This window comes from Haliotis rubra, unplaced genomic scaffold (assembly GCF_003918875.1).
Source record: "Haliotis rubra isolate DU_JTF1 unplaced genomic scaffold, ASM391887v1 Scf350, whole genome shotgun sequence".
Classification (NCBI taxonomy): Eukaryota; Metazoa; Mollusca; class Gastropoda; order Lepetellida; family Haliotidae; genus Haliotis; species Haliotis rubra.
Genome location: NW_025767025.1, coordinates 1,105,928 through 1,123,686, shown reverse-complemented (window position 1 = coordinate 1,123,686; position 17,759 = coordinate 1,105,928). Strand labels below are relative to the sequence as shown.

General features: G+C 40.1%; 3 protein-coding genes across 7 annotated transcripts; all 3 read right to left on the bottom strand.

Annotated features, from left to right (window-relative positions):
- Positions 1–1,504: 1,504 nt before the first annotated feature.
- LOC124285061 lies at positions 1,505–4,394 on the bottom strand. 3 transcript variants are annotated; one of them, XR_006900718.1, is made up of 3 exons: positions 4,333–4,394; positions 3,193–3,251; positions 1,505–1,637 (listed from the first exon to the last, which is right to left on the bottom strand). XR_006900718.1 is itself a non-coding variant. In XM_046721206.1 (3 exons), exons 1-3 carry the CDS (start codon positions 4,349–4,351, stop codon positions 2,701–2,703), a joined length of 306 nt encoding a protein of 101 aa, XP_046577162.1. In that variant the 5' UTR covers positions 4,352–4,388; the 3' UTR covers positions 2,543–2,700. The 3 variants fall into 3 exon arrangements, 1 of the variants encoding a protein (XP_046577162.1); XM_046721206.1 differs by lacking the exon at positions 1,505–1,637 and adding an exon at positions 2,543–2,928 and having other exon boundaries at positions 4,333–4,388; XR_006900717.1 differs by lacking the exon at positions 3,193–3,251 and having other exon boundaries at positions 4,333–4,391.
- Positions 4,395–6,926: 2,532 nt separating this feature from the next.
- On the bottom strand, positions 6,927–10,295 carry LOC124285036. Its single transcript, XM_046721174.1, has 4 exons — positions 10,264–10,295; positions 8,734–8,792; positions 8,269–8,469; positions 6,927–7,031 (listed from the first exon to the last, which is right to left on the bottom strand). Exons 1-4 carry the CDS (start codon positions 10,280–10,282, stop codon positions 6,927–6,929), a joined length of 384 nt encoding a protein of 127 aa, XP_046577130.1. The 5' UTR covers positions 10,283–10,295.
- A 3,321-nt stretch (positions 10,296–13,616) lies between these two features.
- On the bottom strand, positions 13,617–17,288 carry LOC124285037. Of its 3 annotated transcripts, none has more exons than XR_006900710.1 (3): positions 17,205–17,288; positions 15,300–15,358; positions 13,617–13,660 (listed from the first exon to the last, which is right to left on the bottom strand). XR_006900710.1 is itself a non-coding variant. In XM_046721175.1 (3 exons), exons 1-3 carry the CDS (start codon positions 17,221–17,223, stop codon positions 14,808–14,810), a joined length of 306 nt encoding a protein of 101 aa, XP_046577131.1. In that variant the 5' UTR covers positions 17,224–17,282; the 3' UTR covers positions 14,802–14,807. The 3 variants fall into 3 exon arrangements, 1 of the variants encoding a protein (XP_046577131.1); XM_046721175.1 differs by lacking the exon at positions 13,617–13,660 and adding an exon at positions 14,802–15,035 and having other exon boundaries at positions 17,205–17,282; XR_006900709.1 differs by lacking the exon at positions 15,300–15,358 and having other exon boundaries at positions 17,205–17,282.
- Between the last annotated feature and the right edge of the window lie 471 nt (positions 17,289–17,759).

Here is a 17,759-nt window from a genome sequence, read left to right as displayed (position 1 = left end):
CATAACCAACTATCTCTCATTTCACACTATTTCAACATAGTAAACATATTGTTACCGATCGCGCATAAAGTAAACATATCTATCGCGTATCACTTACTTACTTAAGCACTAGCACGTAAGACAGTTTGTGAAAGTATAATTATAATATATTTTATAAACCTTTTATTATCAACACCAACTGTCTATATTTTTAGCAATAATATGATGCATCACCTGTATGTGACGTCATCATGTAAACATCAACATTAATCAATTGTTATCATCATTATAACGTATGCCACTGTGCTATTTGATTATCAATTAAATAATTAATATGCCTGATTGATTCACATTCAATTGTAATCCGTCAGCCATCACACATGCATGGCTGACACACCATGTTACTAATGTTGTATAATTAACAGTCAATAAACGAGATGTTTTACACCAAAGAGGGTCTCCGTCCGTTATTTTGTCTGCTTGGCAAAGAATAAAGCCTGAACCCGCGACGCCTTTTTAAAAATATTTTCAATACAAACGGAGAGACAAAGTGTTTTCGTAAAATATTCATTACAAGAATCGATATGCAAATAAAAAAAAAGATTAACATCACGATTACTCTATCTATTTTCATTACTATTTTCTCGTATCTTCTTTCTATGTTATTTCCCTCCACTTTGGTTGTGGGTCATCCCTGATCGCCATTATGTCTGCCTACAGCCAGGACAGGTGACATGTCTCCCAATACCTTGTCCCCAGTGTCAACATCACCCATGATGCAAACACAGCATAGATGTGTTCAGTAGAAATATACACTGGGTTAGAATTTGTGTGCGTTTTCTAGTTCAGGAACGCCTTTAAATTCAATCTTGTGAGTGTAGGTGAAAACAAGTGTATATATATGTATCTATGTCTATGAGAGTATACCCTGGCCCTATTTGCCTCTAGAGCCTTGTTTCGGGAGCCATCACAAGACCCGTCTGTCTAATTTCTGAACAGGTCAATCGAGTTGAGTAGGAAGGGTTCGAAACGATTGTTGAGCACCTTCCTTCTACTGGTGTTTAAGACACCAACCCAGGATACAACACGTTCAGTTGTCTGGTGCCGAAATCCCAGATTTGCCTCGAGTGGAGATCCGGGTTAGAATTGATCTTCAGTAACCCATGCTTATGGTAAGAGGCGACTAACGGGATCGGGTGGTCAGGCTCGCTGACTTAGTTGACACGTGTCATCGTATCCCAGCTGTGTACATCGATGCTCATGCTGTTGATCACTGGATTGTCTGGTCCAGACTTATGTTCAGACAGCCGCCATATAACTGGGATATTGCTGAGTGTGGGGTTAACCAAACCAGTACCATACCCGTGTCAATTACTGCATCAGTTTATCACTTTCACACAATGATGACTAACACTAACACTCAAGCCGGTGTCGAAAGCGGCTTACATCCAAATCACTCACTCATGCACATTAAGACTACACCACATATTTTGAAGTGAACTATATATGAATAACACTCAAGTTTGGCTTTATAAGTTTATTACAATGTTTCACTGTTACATGTTTATAACAGGCGCGATACACATCAACTGGAGAGATACTCTTGGACTACGGATGTTCGGTGATCTGTTACGAGACGGGCGACACTTATCTTCTACCTGTGGACAGAAGGAAAAATCATTGTTAGAAATCTCAAAGAAGAGCAAAGTTCATTATACCATTCAGATTATATCCAATGCATGTGTTTCAGATTCACTATCAGGTGACACGGATGATCTCTCTAAACAAACTGTGGAATTATTAAGGACATGCGCCATTGCTACTGCATGATGTCAGTTAAACATACTTTAGACGCAGGGCAAAAGAATTACCTGACATGGACAAAACTACTGACACATTAATGAGGTGGTGCATGAAAGTGAAATAGAGATTGTGTATGTTATGTGTGGAAAGTTTGATAAAACTGGTCTCGAGAACAGCTAACTCAGTCAAAATGAATGGTGTGGAAAGAACAACAGGAAACCCCATGACACACCCCACTCGAAACCGTTGGGCAGACATGATCTGACGTCACTTGTAGTTGTTGATGCAGTCAACTACTGGTCCAGACTCAAGTATTTACTGACAGAAAGCTGGAACACAGCTGCACAACATTAACATAAATTCAGTGTGGTTACACAACACTCACTCACTCACTCGTCCGGGACTAAATGAACCATACATCATGGGGTATGGTATTTCTGCACCTGGTGTTCAAGATGGCTGACAATAAACAGATGTCGTGTGCTATGTAACAAAAGATAACACAAACGGCTAGGAAATTAAGATACGTTTAATCAGTACAGATTAAAGTAAAAACTGAGGTTGAATCTTGTCTGAAAAAGCCAAAATGTTCAAGTAAAAACCCACAAAATGTCCGAAAGGTCCGAAAAGTATAAATAGTGTTCAAAAGGGCCAAAAATGCAAAAAGTCACCAAATATTTCAATGTAAATAATTATCATATGACACAATGTCCAAAAGGTGAAAGATGTCACTGCAAGCGTCCATCTTGACACAGAACAGTCTCCTCAAGAATCCAACAGGTATGAAGATGTCACTATGAGCGTCCATCTTGGCAAGAACAATTTCCCTAAGAATCCAAGAAGTATCAAGATGTCACTCTAAGCGTCTAATCTTGACAAGGAACAGTCTCCTTAAGAATCAAAGATGTAGCAAGATGTCTAAGCGTCCATCTTGACACGGAACACTCTCCTCAAGAATCCAGACACACGTGACAGGAAGATTCGAACTGGGGACTGGGTCGGGGTGTCGTCATCATCGAGGTTGATATCGACGAAGTGAGGGGCATCACGGAGGACGGGGGTAGAGAGAGGGGCAGGGAGGGAGGTGGGAGGGACGGGCAGCTCAGATAGGGGCTCAAGGATGGTCATGTATCTCCCAGTAGGACGCTGAGAGGGAGGGAGAGAAGGACATGTACAGAGTGAAAGAAGATAGAAGTGGAGCAAGAGGAGGAAAGTTCTTAGATGGATTTGCTAAAAATATACTCATGATTTGAGAAGAATGTTATCGTTTTACATATGTGATTATTACTGCTCATTAGTGTTCAAATTATTGGTGAGAGTTATGGTTGTAACAGATAAAGTGTATACATTCATGAATACAAAACACACAATTTCAGGGTTACACAATAACTGATTCCCTAAGACACCCACTTGGCGAGGAGGGGCCCAGATGTCAAAGTTCAAAGGGAACCTGATCACGAGGTCAAGAGCTGTCGGAAAGAAGGAATGAAAGTTATGTAAATCTATATACAAGAAACTGGACCGAACTGTATTAAAACTAACGTCTTCATTAAACCCAAAGTCTTCATTAGTTGACGACACCACCAAAATGAGTAAGTTGTAATAAAAAAAAATAGAATTTTCAAAACGTGTCATTAAATTAGGATTTTCCACCATAATTTTGCAATACTAACTTTTTATGAAGGCAAGCTGTCATTGAAAGTTTGGCACTCCAAATATAATGTCACTTATGTGACAGCCTTACTTATCGTTGTGCTATGTTTTTTCGGACACCTAAGAACATGCTTTGATGTCTCGGTTATCGCATAAACAATTGTAAAACATGCCACAAACTTATAAAAGATAACTTTTATCATTGACACAAGCCATCTTTCAAGAGTTCAAAATGTCTCTGCGAGGCAACACCCCTCCATACAGCCCGAGTTAGCACGGCCGTCAGAAGACATATGACGTCCGAAAACCTGTGATCCGACAACATTATATGTTTGTCGGAAAAAAAATTGGGTTTGAAAACATTGTTTGTCCAGTTTAGATCAGAACAACTGGGTTATAACGGGATTTTAAAAGGGGCTAGTAAAGTATCATCATTGATATGGCCTGAACAGTTTGGGGTGACAAACGAATATCTAAGAATTTAGGTTTTGACCAGCTGCACTGCTGGCATTTGTTGGTTAAACATAGTGCCCTTCAAAGCTATTCACTGAATCCTAAATCTATATCAGAAGGTAATCCCACACTACTTGACATTCACATCTGAAACCATTGTCAGCTTTAGACACTGATTGACTAGTAAATTTCATAGAGTGTAGGTGCTGAATCCAATATAGCCTACCGTTAACTCGTGAATGCGTTGTTTTTCCCTGTTTCGTTTATTAACAGTTTGGAAGCTTGAAAGGCCTCAGTTAACGTGAAAACATATTAGCAATTCACAAATAGTAATCCTTGATGACACCAGCCGGCCACAGTTTCCTACTTCATGTTGAATTAAGTAAATAAGTCATAACAGAAAGCGAAGGGACAGCACTAACTGAAGTAGAAATAACGAACTACCTTGAGTGTACGAAGTCATGGTGATAGTATCTGGAGATGAGCGAACTGTGAGGCAAACGTTGAAGAAAACTGACAGTATGACGGCAATGTGTGATAGCGACAAAATGGCGGTATCAATAGTGAAACTGTCGTCATAGCGACGTCATAAATCTCGCGAGATCGTCATAGCCTCGCGTGACGTTAACGCCATGACTGGTTTTCTTCGTGCTCTTCGCAAGTCAGGATCCCAGTCATGTTTCGATGTCGCGAGGTTAAAAATGGCTGATCATGGCTTGTATATAGAATGTCTTCATGCCAAACAAACAACAAACAAACAGACGATGCAGCATCAGTGTCCATCTGCAAATAGTCACTACTCAAAATACCGATATGATGTTAAAATTTAACTCACTCATTCACTACTCTAAATATTATTATAAACCTGTTTGTACCACACCAATTCGATTTGAAACAGTCACTTGAGTATGTTAGCTAAAACACTCCACCTTCGTATAACATGCTATCTATTAACAGTCAAGAGGAAATGACTTGGTTCAAAAAGTAATAAGCGTCTCCCGAAGTAAATGCAGACACGATATTTCTCAGACAATGTAACTCAAACTCATAAATGTTTCTCAATACGTGGACAAAGACAAACTAACTGGACTTGACTGAAAGTAGGTAAATTACTTAGAACCTAACTCAAATGTTTCGTAATACGGTGATAACACGAGGCAACCTGGCAGTCATTGTACAAACAACATTAGGGGCGGTGAGGTAGCCTAGTGGTTAAAGCGTTGGCTCGTCACGCCGAAGACCTGGGTTCGATTCCCCACATGGGTACAATGTGTGAAGCCCATTTCTTGTGTCATCGCCATGATATTTCTGGAATATTGCGAAATGTGGCGTAAAATCTTACTCACTCACACAAATAACCGACTACGACTTTAGTCAATAATAAGGCATGGGAGTTATGGTCACATCACCACTAAACTCGCTCTGTATAACGGCACTCTGGGTTTTTACATTCTGGAATTATGTTTTTGTACCTTTGCATAAATACATTACTGAAGGTAGTGTATTTTGCCTTATGTCAAACAGTTAAATATATTTTGCTCCCTCGCTTTGTCGTAGTAGGCGACTGACGGAATGGGATGACCAGGCTGACTCGATGCCCATGTTGTCAATCACTGGATTTCTCGTTCTATTCAAATATTTGCAGACCGCCGTTATAAAGCTGGAACACCGGGAGAGCGGCGTTAACTGTAATCTGTTTGACTAATTTAACAGATTTTACTGGCGCTTCAGAGGCCTGACACAAGAAATTGTGAGTGCGAGTTGGGTTTTACGCCACTTTTAGCAATATTCCAGCAATATCACGACGGAGGACACCAGAAATGGGCGTCACACAGTGTACCCATGTGGGGAATCGAACCCGGGTCTTCGGCGTGATGGGCAAATGATTTAACCACTAGGCTACCCCCACCGCCACTGAGAAATGTCAAGAACGAATTATACAGGGGCGCTTATCTCAACTGTTCCATTCTGGCGATGATATTTGACCCGGGTCCAGATGACACGCTGTGATATACTGACGTCATGTTGAAAGCAGTGATAAACAAAACTCACTCACTCACTCAAACCACTTAGAATCACCCCAAGACAAACTAATTTCCTACAAAGCGAATGGAGGTTAGCTCCCTTTGTGAATGAACGTCAGTTTATCGTTTTCAAATGTTGACAAGAATACACCTAGATATGGATAAACCTTTGTCGCCGACAGCCTTTTATTTCTCTATCTTTCCATCAGAAGGCTGCTTCTCCACTGTCTGATATAGGGAGTTGTACGTGCTACCCGTATTTGGCTCACCACCAAAAGCACGGGCTTCTACACTGTGACGTATGACAATTTGAATTCACATTCAATTGTCATCCGTCAGCCATCACACATGCATGGCTGACACAATATCTTACTAATGTTGTATAATTCACAGGTAAGCACCCTCTCTATATCCTTTCTCTATTTCATAATGCTACATATCTAATTATTATCAGTTAAGTGCCTTAAATTAGTAAACATATTGTTACCGATCGCGCATAAAGTAAACATATCTATCGCGTATCACTTACTAGTTTAAGCACTAGCACGTAAGACAGTTTGTGAAAGTATAATTATAATATATTTTATAAACCTTTTATTATCAACACCAACTGTCTATATTTTTAGCAATAATATGATGCATCACCTGTATGTGACGTCATCATGTAAACAATCAACATTATTCAATTGTTTTCATAATTATAACGTATGCCACTGTGCTATTTGATTATCAATTGAATAATTAATATGCCTGATTGATTCACATTCAATTGTAATCCGTCAGCCATCACATATGCATGGCTGACACAACATGTGTCAGTACCATACCCGCAAGTGTCAATAACAGCATCAGTGTATCACTCTCACACTAACGTACACACTCAAGCCGATCGAAAGCAGCTTAGATCACTCACTCATGCAAATAAAGATGAAACCAAAGAATTTTCAACTGAACTACATATAAATACACACCAGTTCATGTTTCACAGTAAGATTTTATTACAATATTTCTCTGTTACATGTTTATAACAGCACGATACACATCAGCTGGAGAGGTTCTTTTTGACGATGATGGCTGATCGATGATTTGTAGCGAGAGGGGAGTCAGTTTATCTTCTACCTGTGGACAGAAGGAAATCATTATTAGAAATCTCTAAGAAAAACAGACCTCAATATTCTACTGACTATATCAACATCCCGTGTTTAAAGAATCATTGTGGCTCCAGATGACAGGGATGATCTCTCTAAACAAACTGTAGAAGTATAAAGGATCTACGTCATTATTAATGATATCAGTTAAACATACTTTAGACGCAGGACAAAAGAATTACCTGTCATGGGTAAAACTATTGACGCATTAATGAGCTGGTGCATGAATGAGAAATAGAGATTTTGTATATAATGCGTGGAAGGTTTGATTAAACTGGTCTCGAGAACAGCTCACTCAGTAAAATGAAATGGCGTGGAAAGAACAACAGGGAACCCCATGACAAACCCCACTCGGAAACTGTAGGACAGACATGAGCTGACGTCATTTGTCGTTGTTGATGCAGTCTCTGGTTCAAACAGAAAGCTGGAACACTGCTGCACAACATTAACATAAATTCAGTGTGGTTACACAACACTCACTCACTCACTCGTCCTCAACTAAATAAACCATCCATGATGGTGTATGGTATTTCTGCAAGATGGCTGACAATAAACAGAAGTTGTGTGCTATGTAACAAAAGAAAACACAAACGGCTAGGAAATTAAGATACTTTTAATCAGTACAGATTAAAGTAAAACTGAGGTTGAATCTTGTCCGAAAAAAAGCCAAAATGTTCCAGTAAAAACTAAAGTATAACACAGTATGACATACAGTCTACATTTAAAAAAAAGCCAAACCCACAAAATGTCCGAAAGGTCCGAAAAGTATAAATAGTGTTCAAAAGGTCCAAAAATGCAAAACGTCACCAAATATTTCAATGTGAATAATTATTATATGACACAATGTCCAAAAGGTGAAAGATGTCACTGCAAGCATCCATCTTGACACAGAACAGTCTCCTCAAGAATCCAACAGGTATCAAGATGTCACTGTAAGCGTTCATCTTGACACGGAACAATCTCCCAAGAATCCAAGAGGTATGAAGATGTCACTATAAGCGTCCATCTTGACAGGAATTTTTCCCTAAGAATCCAAGAAGTAGCAAGATGTCACTCTAAGCGTCCAATCTTGACACGGAACAGTCTCCTCAAGAATCAAAGAGAGTGCAAGATGTCACTATGAGCGTCCATCTTGGCAAGAACAATTTCCTTTAGAATCTAATTGGTAGCAAGATGTCACTCTAAGCATCCATCTTGACACGGAACACTCTCCTCAAGAATCCAGTAACACGTGACAGGAAGACTCGAACTGGGGACTGGGTCGGGGTGTCGTCATCATCGAGGTTGATATCGACGAAGTGAGGGGCATCACGGAGGACAGGGGTAGAGAGAGGGGCAGGGAGGGAGGTGGGAGGGACGGGCAGCTCAGACAGGGGCTCAAGGATGGTCATGTATCTCCCAGTAGGACGCTGAGAGGGAGGGAGAGAAGGACATGAAGAGAGTGACAGAAGATAGAAGTGGAACAAGAGGAGGAAAGTTGTTAGATGGATTTGCTAAAAATATACTCATGATTTGAGAAGAATGTTAGCGTTTTACATATCTGGTTATTACTGCTCATTAGTGTTCAAATTATTGGTGAGAGTTATGGTTGTAACAGATAAAGTGGATACATTCATGAATACAAGACACACAATTTCAGGTTTACAAAATAACTGATTCCCTAAGACACCCACTTGGCGAGGAGGGGCCCAGATGTCAAAGTTCAAAGGGAACCTGATCACGAGGTCAAGAGCTGTCGGAAAGAAGGAATGAAAGTTTTGTAAATCTATATACAAGAAACTGGACCCAACTGTATTAAAACTAACGTCTTCATTAAACCCAAAGTCTTCATTAGTTGACGACACCACCAAAATGAGTTAAGTTGTAATAAAAAAATAGAATTTTCAAAACGTGTCATTAAATTAGGATTTTCCACCATAATTTAGCAATACTAACTTTTTATGAAGGCAAGCGGTCATTGAAAGTTTGCCACTCCAAATGTAATGTCACTTATGTGACAGTTTATATGGAACGTTATTGTACACAAGTAACCTGTTAAAATGTTTGAATTAAAATATTGAAACTTATGATGTTGTCAGTTAGGTAGAACCTATGCAATCACATCATATATAGTTAGTGAATCTGCCCCTGATCGTATGTAAGAAACTTTTCGGGAGTAGGTTAGAACTAGCCACTTCAAACGATATTTCAATAAAATAATATTTTGGAATAGTATAATGGAACCATTGCAATCACCACCAACTGCGTGCTTTTTCTGAAAACAATTTATCTCTTCAACTGTGAAAACAATTAGAATTCGTATGGTAGTGGGTTAGTTAATGTTGGTTAAGTACTAGGGAACCTCAATAAGCACCAGGTGTGTACATAAACGCCTTACTTATCGTTGTGCTATGGGTTTTCGGACACCTAAGAACATGCTTTGATGTCTCGGTTATCGCATGAACAATTGTAAAACATGCCACAAACTTATAAAAGATAGCTTTTATCATTGACACAAGCCATCTTTCAAGAGTTCAAAATGTCTCTGCGAGGCAACACCCCTCCATACAGCCCGAGTTAGCACGGCCGTCAGAAGACATATGACGTCCGAAAAAATGTGATCCGACAACATATTATGTTTGTCGGATAAAGAATTGAGTTTGAAAACATTGTTTGTCCAGTTTAGTTCTGAACAACTGGGTTATAACGGGATTTTAAAAGGGGCTAGTAAAGTATCATCATTGATATGGCCTGAACAGTTTGGGGTGACAAACGAATCTCTAAGAATTTAGCTGCACTGCTGGCATTTGTTGGTCAAACATAGTGGCCTTCAAAGCTACTCCGTGAATTCTAAATCTATATCAGAAGGTAATTCCACACTACTTGACATTCACATCTGAAACCATTGTCCGCTTTAGACACTGATTGACTAGTAAATTTCATAGAGTGTAGGTGCTGAATCCAATATAGCCTACCGTTAACTCGTGAATGCGTTGTTTTTCCCTGTTTTGTTTATTAACAGTTTGGAAGCTTGAAAGGCCTCAATTAACGTGAAAAACATATTAGCAATTCACAAATAGTCATCCTTGATGACACCAGCCGGCCAGAGGGGCAGAGTTCCCTACTTCATGTTGAATGAAGCCCTACTTCACGTTGAATGAAGTAAATACGTCATAACAGAAAGCAAAGGGACAGCACTAACTTAAGTAGAAATAACGAACTACCTTGAGTGTACGAAGTCATGGTGATAGTATCTGGAGATGGGCGAACTGTGAGGCAAACGTTGAAGAAAACTGACAGTATGACGGCAATGTGTGATAGCGACAAAATGGCGGTATCAATAGTGAAACTGTCGTCATAGCGACGTCATAAATCTCGCGAGATCGTCATAGCCTCGCGTGACGTTAACGCTATGACTGGTTTTCTTCGTGCTCTTCGCAAGTCAGGATCTCAGCCATGTTTCCTGATGTCGCGAGGTTAAAAATGGCTGATCATGGCTTTTATATAGAATGTCTTCATGCCAAACAAACAACAAACAAACAGGCGATGCAGCATCAGTGTCCATCTGCAAATAGTCACTACTCAAAATACCGATATGATGTTAAAATTTAACTCACTCACTCACTACTCTAAATATGATTGTAAACGTGTTTGTACCACACCAGTTCGATTTGAATCGGTCACTTAGTCTGTTAGCTAAAACACTCCACCTCCGTATAACATGCTATCTATTAACAGTCAAGAGGAAATGACTTGGTTCAAAAAGTAATAGGCGTCTCCCGAAAAGTGGCGTAAAATCTTACTCACTCACACAAACAACCGACTACGACTTTAGTCAATAATAAGGCATGGGAGTTATGGTCACATCACCACTAAACTCGCTCTGTATAACGGCACTCTGGGTTTTTACATTGTGGAATTATGTTTTTGTACCTTTGCATAAATAATTACTGAAGGTAGTGTATTTTGCCTTATGTCAAACAGTTAAATATATCTTGCTCTCTCGCTTTGTCGTAGGAGGCGACTGACGGAATGGGATGACCAGGCTGACTCGATGGCCATGTTGTCAATCGCTGGATTTCTCGTTCGATTCAAATATTTGCAGACCGCCGTTATAAAGCTGTAACATCGGGAGAGCGGCGTTAACTGCAATCTGTTTGACTAATTTAACAGATTTTACAGGCGCTTGCCGCTTCAACTGCCTGACGAAACAAGTGTAAAGAAGGAATTATTATACAGGCGCTTAACTCCATAACTGTTCCATTCTGGCGATGACATTTGACCCGTGTCCAGCTGACACGCTATGATATACTGAAGTCATGTTGAAAGCGGCGATAAACAAAACTCACTCACTCACTCACTCGAACCACTTAAAATCACCCAAAGACAAACGAATTTCTTACAAAGCGAATGGAGGTTAGCTCCCTTTGTGAATGAACGTCGGTTTATCGTTTTCAAATTTTGACAAGAATACACCAAGATATGGATAAACCTTTTTAAAAATATTTTCAATACGAACGGAGAGACAAAGTGTTTTCGTAAAATATTCATTCTAAGAAATCGATATGCGAATAAAAACAAAATAATTAAGCAAGACTTAATACACCAATAGGTGTGCTCTTTCTATTTGTTCACCTATACCATTTAAAAAAGTAGGGGTAGTCAACGAAACTACTGATATTTAATACCTTAAAGAGATAAATGGGTGTCAGAGGGACATCTGACTGAGATTAACATTGGTCGTTAAACTTTAGTCAGATGACAATAGATTTTGTTAGATGATTGACCAAAGCACCCTGCAGTAAGTGTCTGTCATGCCATTTACTATGAAAAGTCAAACTCATTAATATCGTGTGAATCCGTCTCCATTCTCAAGACAATCCCGGATTCAACGACGCATACCCCTACTCAAACGTCCAGTGTCACCTTGGTTCCTCCCATCCCATTCTGTCTACAGAGTAGTGCCAGGTTCGTTCATATTGGTCAGTGGTTGTCGACAGTGACGTACGCGCCGTCCAAGAATACCCCGAACATGTGACAAGTCTAGTGCTGGCCATCTTTTTAAAGGAGGCTATGTTCTCCTGTTGGAGGTACTCAGTAAGAATTGGAGGCCTCTGTGCTCTCGAGTTGTCATCCTGAAACACAAACGACGTCGGCGAACATAAGACACCAACAAGACTCCAGCATTTTGTCACGGCAGTACTGCGCAGTGACACGTCTGTGTATAACATGTCATGGTGTTGTGACAGTCAAAGTGATCCCATCCACACCATCACCGAGTCACCCCAAACGATTACACTATCTATTTTCATTACTATTTTCTCGTATCTTCTTTCTATGTTATTTCCCTCCACTTTGGTTGTGGGTCATCCCTGATCGTCATTGTGTCTGCCTACAGCCAGGACGGGTGACATGTCTCCCAATACCTTGTCCCCAGTGTCAACATCACCCATGATGCAAACACAGCATAGATATGTTCAGTAGAAATATACGTTGGGTTAGAATTTGTGCGTGTGTGCGTTTTCTAGTTCAGGAACGCCTTTAAATTCAATCCTGTGAGTGTAGGTGAAAACAGATATATATAAGTATCTATTTCTATGAGAGTATACCCTGGCCCTATTTGCCTCTAGAGCTTTGTGACACGTGAAGATCCGGGGTAGAATAGGTCTTCAGCAACCCATGCTTGCCACAAAAGGCGACTATGCTTGTCGTAAGAGGCGACTAACGGGATCGGGTGGTCAGGCTCGCTGACTTGGTTGACACATGTCCTCGGTTCCCCATTGCGCAGATCGATGCTCATGCTGTTGATCACTGGATTGTCTGGTCCAGACTCGTTTATTTACAGACCGCCGCCATACAGCTGGAATATTGCTGAGTGCGGCGTAAAACTAAACTCACTCACTCACTCTAGAGCTTTGTTTCGGGAGCCATCACTAGACCCGTCTGTCTAATTTCTGAACAGGTCAATCGAGTTGAGTAGGAAGGGTTCGATACGATTGCTGAGCACCTTCCTACCACTGGTGTTTAAGACACCAACCAAGGATACAACGCGTTCAGATGTCTGGTGCCGAAATGCCAGATTTGCCTCGAGTGGAGATCCGGGTTAGAATTGATTTTCAGTAACCCATGCTTGTTGTACGAGGCGACTAACAGGATCGGGTGGTCAGGCTCGCTGACTTTGTTGACACAAGTCATCGTATCCCAATTGTGTACATCGATGCTCATGCTGTTGATCACTGGATTGTCTGGTCCAGACTTATGTTCAGACAGCCGCCATATAACTGGGATATTGCTGAGTGTGGGGTTAACCAAACCAGTACCATACCCGTGTCAATTACTGCATCAGTTTATCACTTTCACACAATGATGACTAACGCTAACACTCAAGCCGGTGTCGAAAGCGGCTTACATCCAAATCACTCACTCATGCAAATTAAGACTACACCACGTGTTTTGAAGTGAACTATATATGAATAACACTCAAGTTCGGCTTTATAATTTTATTACAATGTTTTACTGTTACATGTTTATAACAGGCGCGACACACATCAACTGGAGAGATACTCTTTGACTAAGAATGTTCGGTGATCTGTTACGAGACGGGCGACACTTATCTTCTACCTGTGGACAGAAGGAAATATCATTGTTAGAAATCTCAAAGAAGAGCAAAGTTCATTATACCATTCAGATTATATCCAATGCATGTGTTTAAGATTCACTATCAGGTGACACGGATGATCTCTCTAAACAAACTGTGGAATTATTATGGACATGCGCCATTATTACTGCATGATGTCAGTTAAACATACTTTACACGTAGGGCAAAAGAATTACCTGACATGGACAAATCTACTGACACATTAATGAGGTGGTGCATGAAAGTGAAATAGAGATTTTGTATGTTATGTGTGGAAAGTTTGATAAAACTGGTCTCGAGAACAGCTTACTCAGTAAAAATGAAATGGCGTGGAAAGAACAACAGGGAACCCCATGACACACCCCACTCGAAACCGTTGGGCAGACATGATCTGACGTCACTTGTAGTTGTTGATGCAGTCAACCACTGGTCCAGACTCAAGTATTTACTGACAGAAATCTGGAACACTGCTGAACAACATTAACATAAATTCAGTGTGGTTACACAACACTCACTCACTCACTCGTCCGGGACTAAATGAACCATACATCATGAGGTATGGTATTTCTGCACCTGGTGTGACGATGGCTGACAATAAACAGATGTCGTGTGCTATGTAACAAAAGATAACACAAACGGCTAGGAAATTAAGATACTTTTAATCAGTACAGATTAAAGTAAAAAAACTGAGATTGAATCTTGTCCGAAAAAAGCCAAAATGTTCAAGTAAAAATCCACAAAATGTCCGAAAGGTCCGAAAAGTATAAATAGTGTTCAAAAGGTCCAAAAATGCAAAAAAGTCACCAAACATTTTGTATTTATGATTCGATGTAAATAATTAATATATGACGCAATGTCCAAAAGGTGAAAGATGTCACTATGAGCGTCCATCTTGACACAGTAAAGTCTCCTCAAGAATCCAAGAGGTATCAAGATGTCACTGTAAGCGTCCATCTTGACACAGAACAGTCTCCTCAAGAATCCAAGAGTTTGCAAGATGTCACTATGAGCGTCCATCTTGACACAGAATAATTTCTTTAAGAATCAAAGATGTAGCAAGATGTCACTCTAAGCGTCCATCTTGATACGGAACAATCTCCTTTAGAATCTAATTGGTAGCAAGATGTCACTCTAAGCGTCCATCTTGACACGGAACACTCTCCTCAAGAATCCAGACACACGTGACAGGAAGACTCGAACTGGGGACTGGGTCGGGGTGTCGTCATCATCGAGGTTGATATCGACGAAGTGAGGGGCATCACGGAGGACAGGGGTAGAGAGAGGGGCAGGGAGGGAGGTGGGAGGGACGGACAGCTCAGACAGGGGCTCAAGGATGGTCATGTATCTCCCAGTAGGACGCTGAGAGGGAGGGAGAGAAGGACATGAAGAGAGTGACAGAAGATAGAAGTGAAACAAGAGGAGGAAAGTTGTTAGATTGATTTGCTAAAAATATACTCATGATTTGAGAAGAATGTTAGCGTTTTACATATGTGATTATTACTGCTCATTAGTGTTCAAATTATTGGTGAGAGTTATGTTAGTAACAGATAAAGTGGATTCATTCATGAATACAAGACACACAATTTCAGGTTTACAAAATAACTGATTCCCTAAGGCACCCACTTGGCGAGGAGGGGCCCAGATGTCAAAGTTCAAAGGGAACCTGATCACGAGGTCAAGAGCTGTCGGAAAGAAGGAATGAAAGTTATGTAAATCTATATACAAGAAACTGGACCCAACTGTATTAAAACTAACGTCTTCATTAAACCCTAACTCTTCATTAGTTGACGACACCACCAAAATGGTTAAGTTGTTTTAACAAAAATTAGCATTTTCAAAACGTGTCATTAAATTAGGATTTTCCACCATAATTTAGCAATACTAACTTTTTATGATGGCAAGCTGTTATTGAAAGTTTGCTCGCTCCAAATATAATGTGACAGTTCATATGGCACATTATTGTACACAAGTAACCTGATAAAATGTTTGAAGTGAATTATAATATTGAAACTTATGATGTTGTCAGTTAGGTAGAACCTATGCAATCACATCATATATAGTTAGTGAATCTGCTCCTGATCAAATGTTAGTGAATTTTGGTTCATATACATGTACATGTACTAGTAATTGGAACCTCAATAATCACCAATGCTGGGTCATTACTAAAGGAAAGTCAGTGTAAAAGTAGTAACTAGGTAGTTGAAGCCATATGTTAGTGAATTTTGGTTCTATAATGGAACATCAATATTCACTAATTCTGGGTGTAAGCCTCATGCTCTGTGGAAAAATAACTGATATGGGAATAGGTTAGAACTAGCCACTTCAAACTATATTTCAATAAATTTTGGAACAGTAGAATGGAACCTTTGTAATCACCAACTTAGTGCTTTTTCTGAAAACAATTTATCACTTCAACTGTGAAAAAATTAGAATTCGTAAGGTAGTGGGTTAGTTAATGTTGGTTAAGTACTAGGGAACCTCAATAAGCACCAGTTGTGTACATAAACGCCTTACTTATCGTTGTGCTATGTTTTTTCGGACACCTAAGAACATGCTTTGTTGTCTCGGTTATCGCATACACAATTGTAAAACATGCCACAAACTTATAAAAGATAGCTTTTATCACTGACACAAGTCATCTTTCAAGAGTTCAAAATGTCTCTGCGAGGCAACACCCCTCCATACAGCCCGAGTTAGCACGGCCGTCAGAAGACGCATGACGTCCGAAAACCTGTGATCCGACAACATTTTATGTTTGTCGGAAAAAGATTTGGGTTTGAAAACATTGTTTGTCCAGTTTAGATCAGAACAACTGGGTTATAACGGGATTTTAAACGGGGCTAGTAAAGTATCATCACTGATATGGCCTCAACAGTTTAGGGTGACAAACGAATCTCTAAGAATTTAGGTGTTGACCAGCTGCACTGCTGTCATTTGTTGGTCAAACATAGTGGCCTTCAAAGCTACTCTGTGAATCCTAAATCTATATCAGAAGGTAATCCCAGACTACTTGACATTCATATCTGAAACCATTGTCCGCTTTAGACACTGATTGACTAGTAAATTTCATAGAGTGTAGGTGCTTAATCCAATATACCGTTAACTCGTGAATGCGTTGTTTTTCCCGATACACTTACAGAATACCGGATACATACCAACCATATTGTTAATGTCACGTCTATCTAACTCTAACGCTATCCCTAACCCTAAACCTTGCCCTAACCCGAACCCTAAACTTTACCCTAACCCTAAACCTTACCCTAACCCGAACCCTAAACCTTACCCTAACCCTAGGAGTTAGGAAGGTATCCGGTATTCTGTAATCTTACCTTTTTCCCTGTTCACAGTTTGGAAGCTTGAAAGGCCTCAGTTAACGTGAAAAACATATTAGCAATTCACAAATAGTCATCCTTGATGACAGCAGCCGACCAGAGGGGGCAGAGTTCCCTACTTCATGTTGAATTAAGTAAATACGTCATAACAGAAAGCAAAGGGACAGCACTAACTTAAGTAGAAATAACAATCTACCTTGAGTGTACGAAGTCATGGTGATAGTATCTGGAGATGAGCGAACTGTGAGGCAAACGGTGAAGAAAACTGGCAGTATGACGGTAATGTGATAGCGACAAAATGGCGGTATCAATAGTGAAACTGTCGTCATAGCGACGTCATAAATCTCGCGAGATCGTCATAGCCTCGCGTGACGTTAACGCTATGACTGGTTTTCTTCGTGTTCTTCGCAAGTCAGGATCCCAGCCATGTTTCCTGATGTCGCGAGGTTAAAAATGGCTGATCTTGGCTTGTATATAGAATGTCTTCATGCCAAACAAACAACAAACAAACAGACGATGCAGCATCAGTGTCCATCTGCAAATAGTCACTACTCAAAATACCGATATGATGTTAAAATTTAACTCACTCACTCACTACTCTAAATATGATTGTAAACGTGTTTGTACCACACCAATTCGATTTGAAACAGTCCCTTAAGTCTGTTAGTTAAAACACTCCACCCTCGTATAACATGATATCTATTAACAGTCAAGGGAAATGACTTGGTTCAAAAAGTAATAGGCGTCTCCC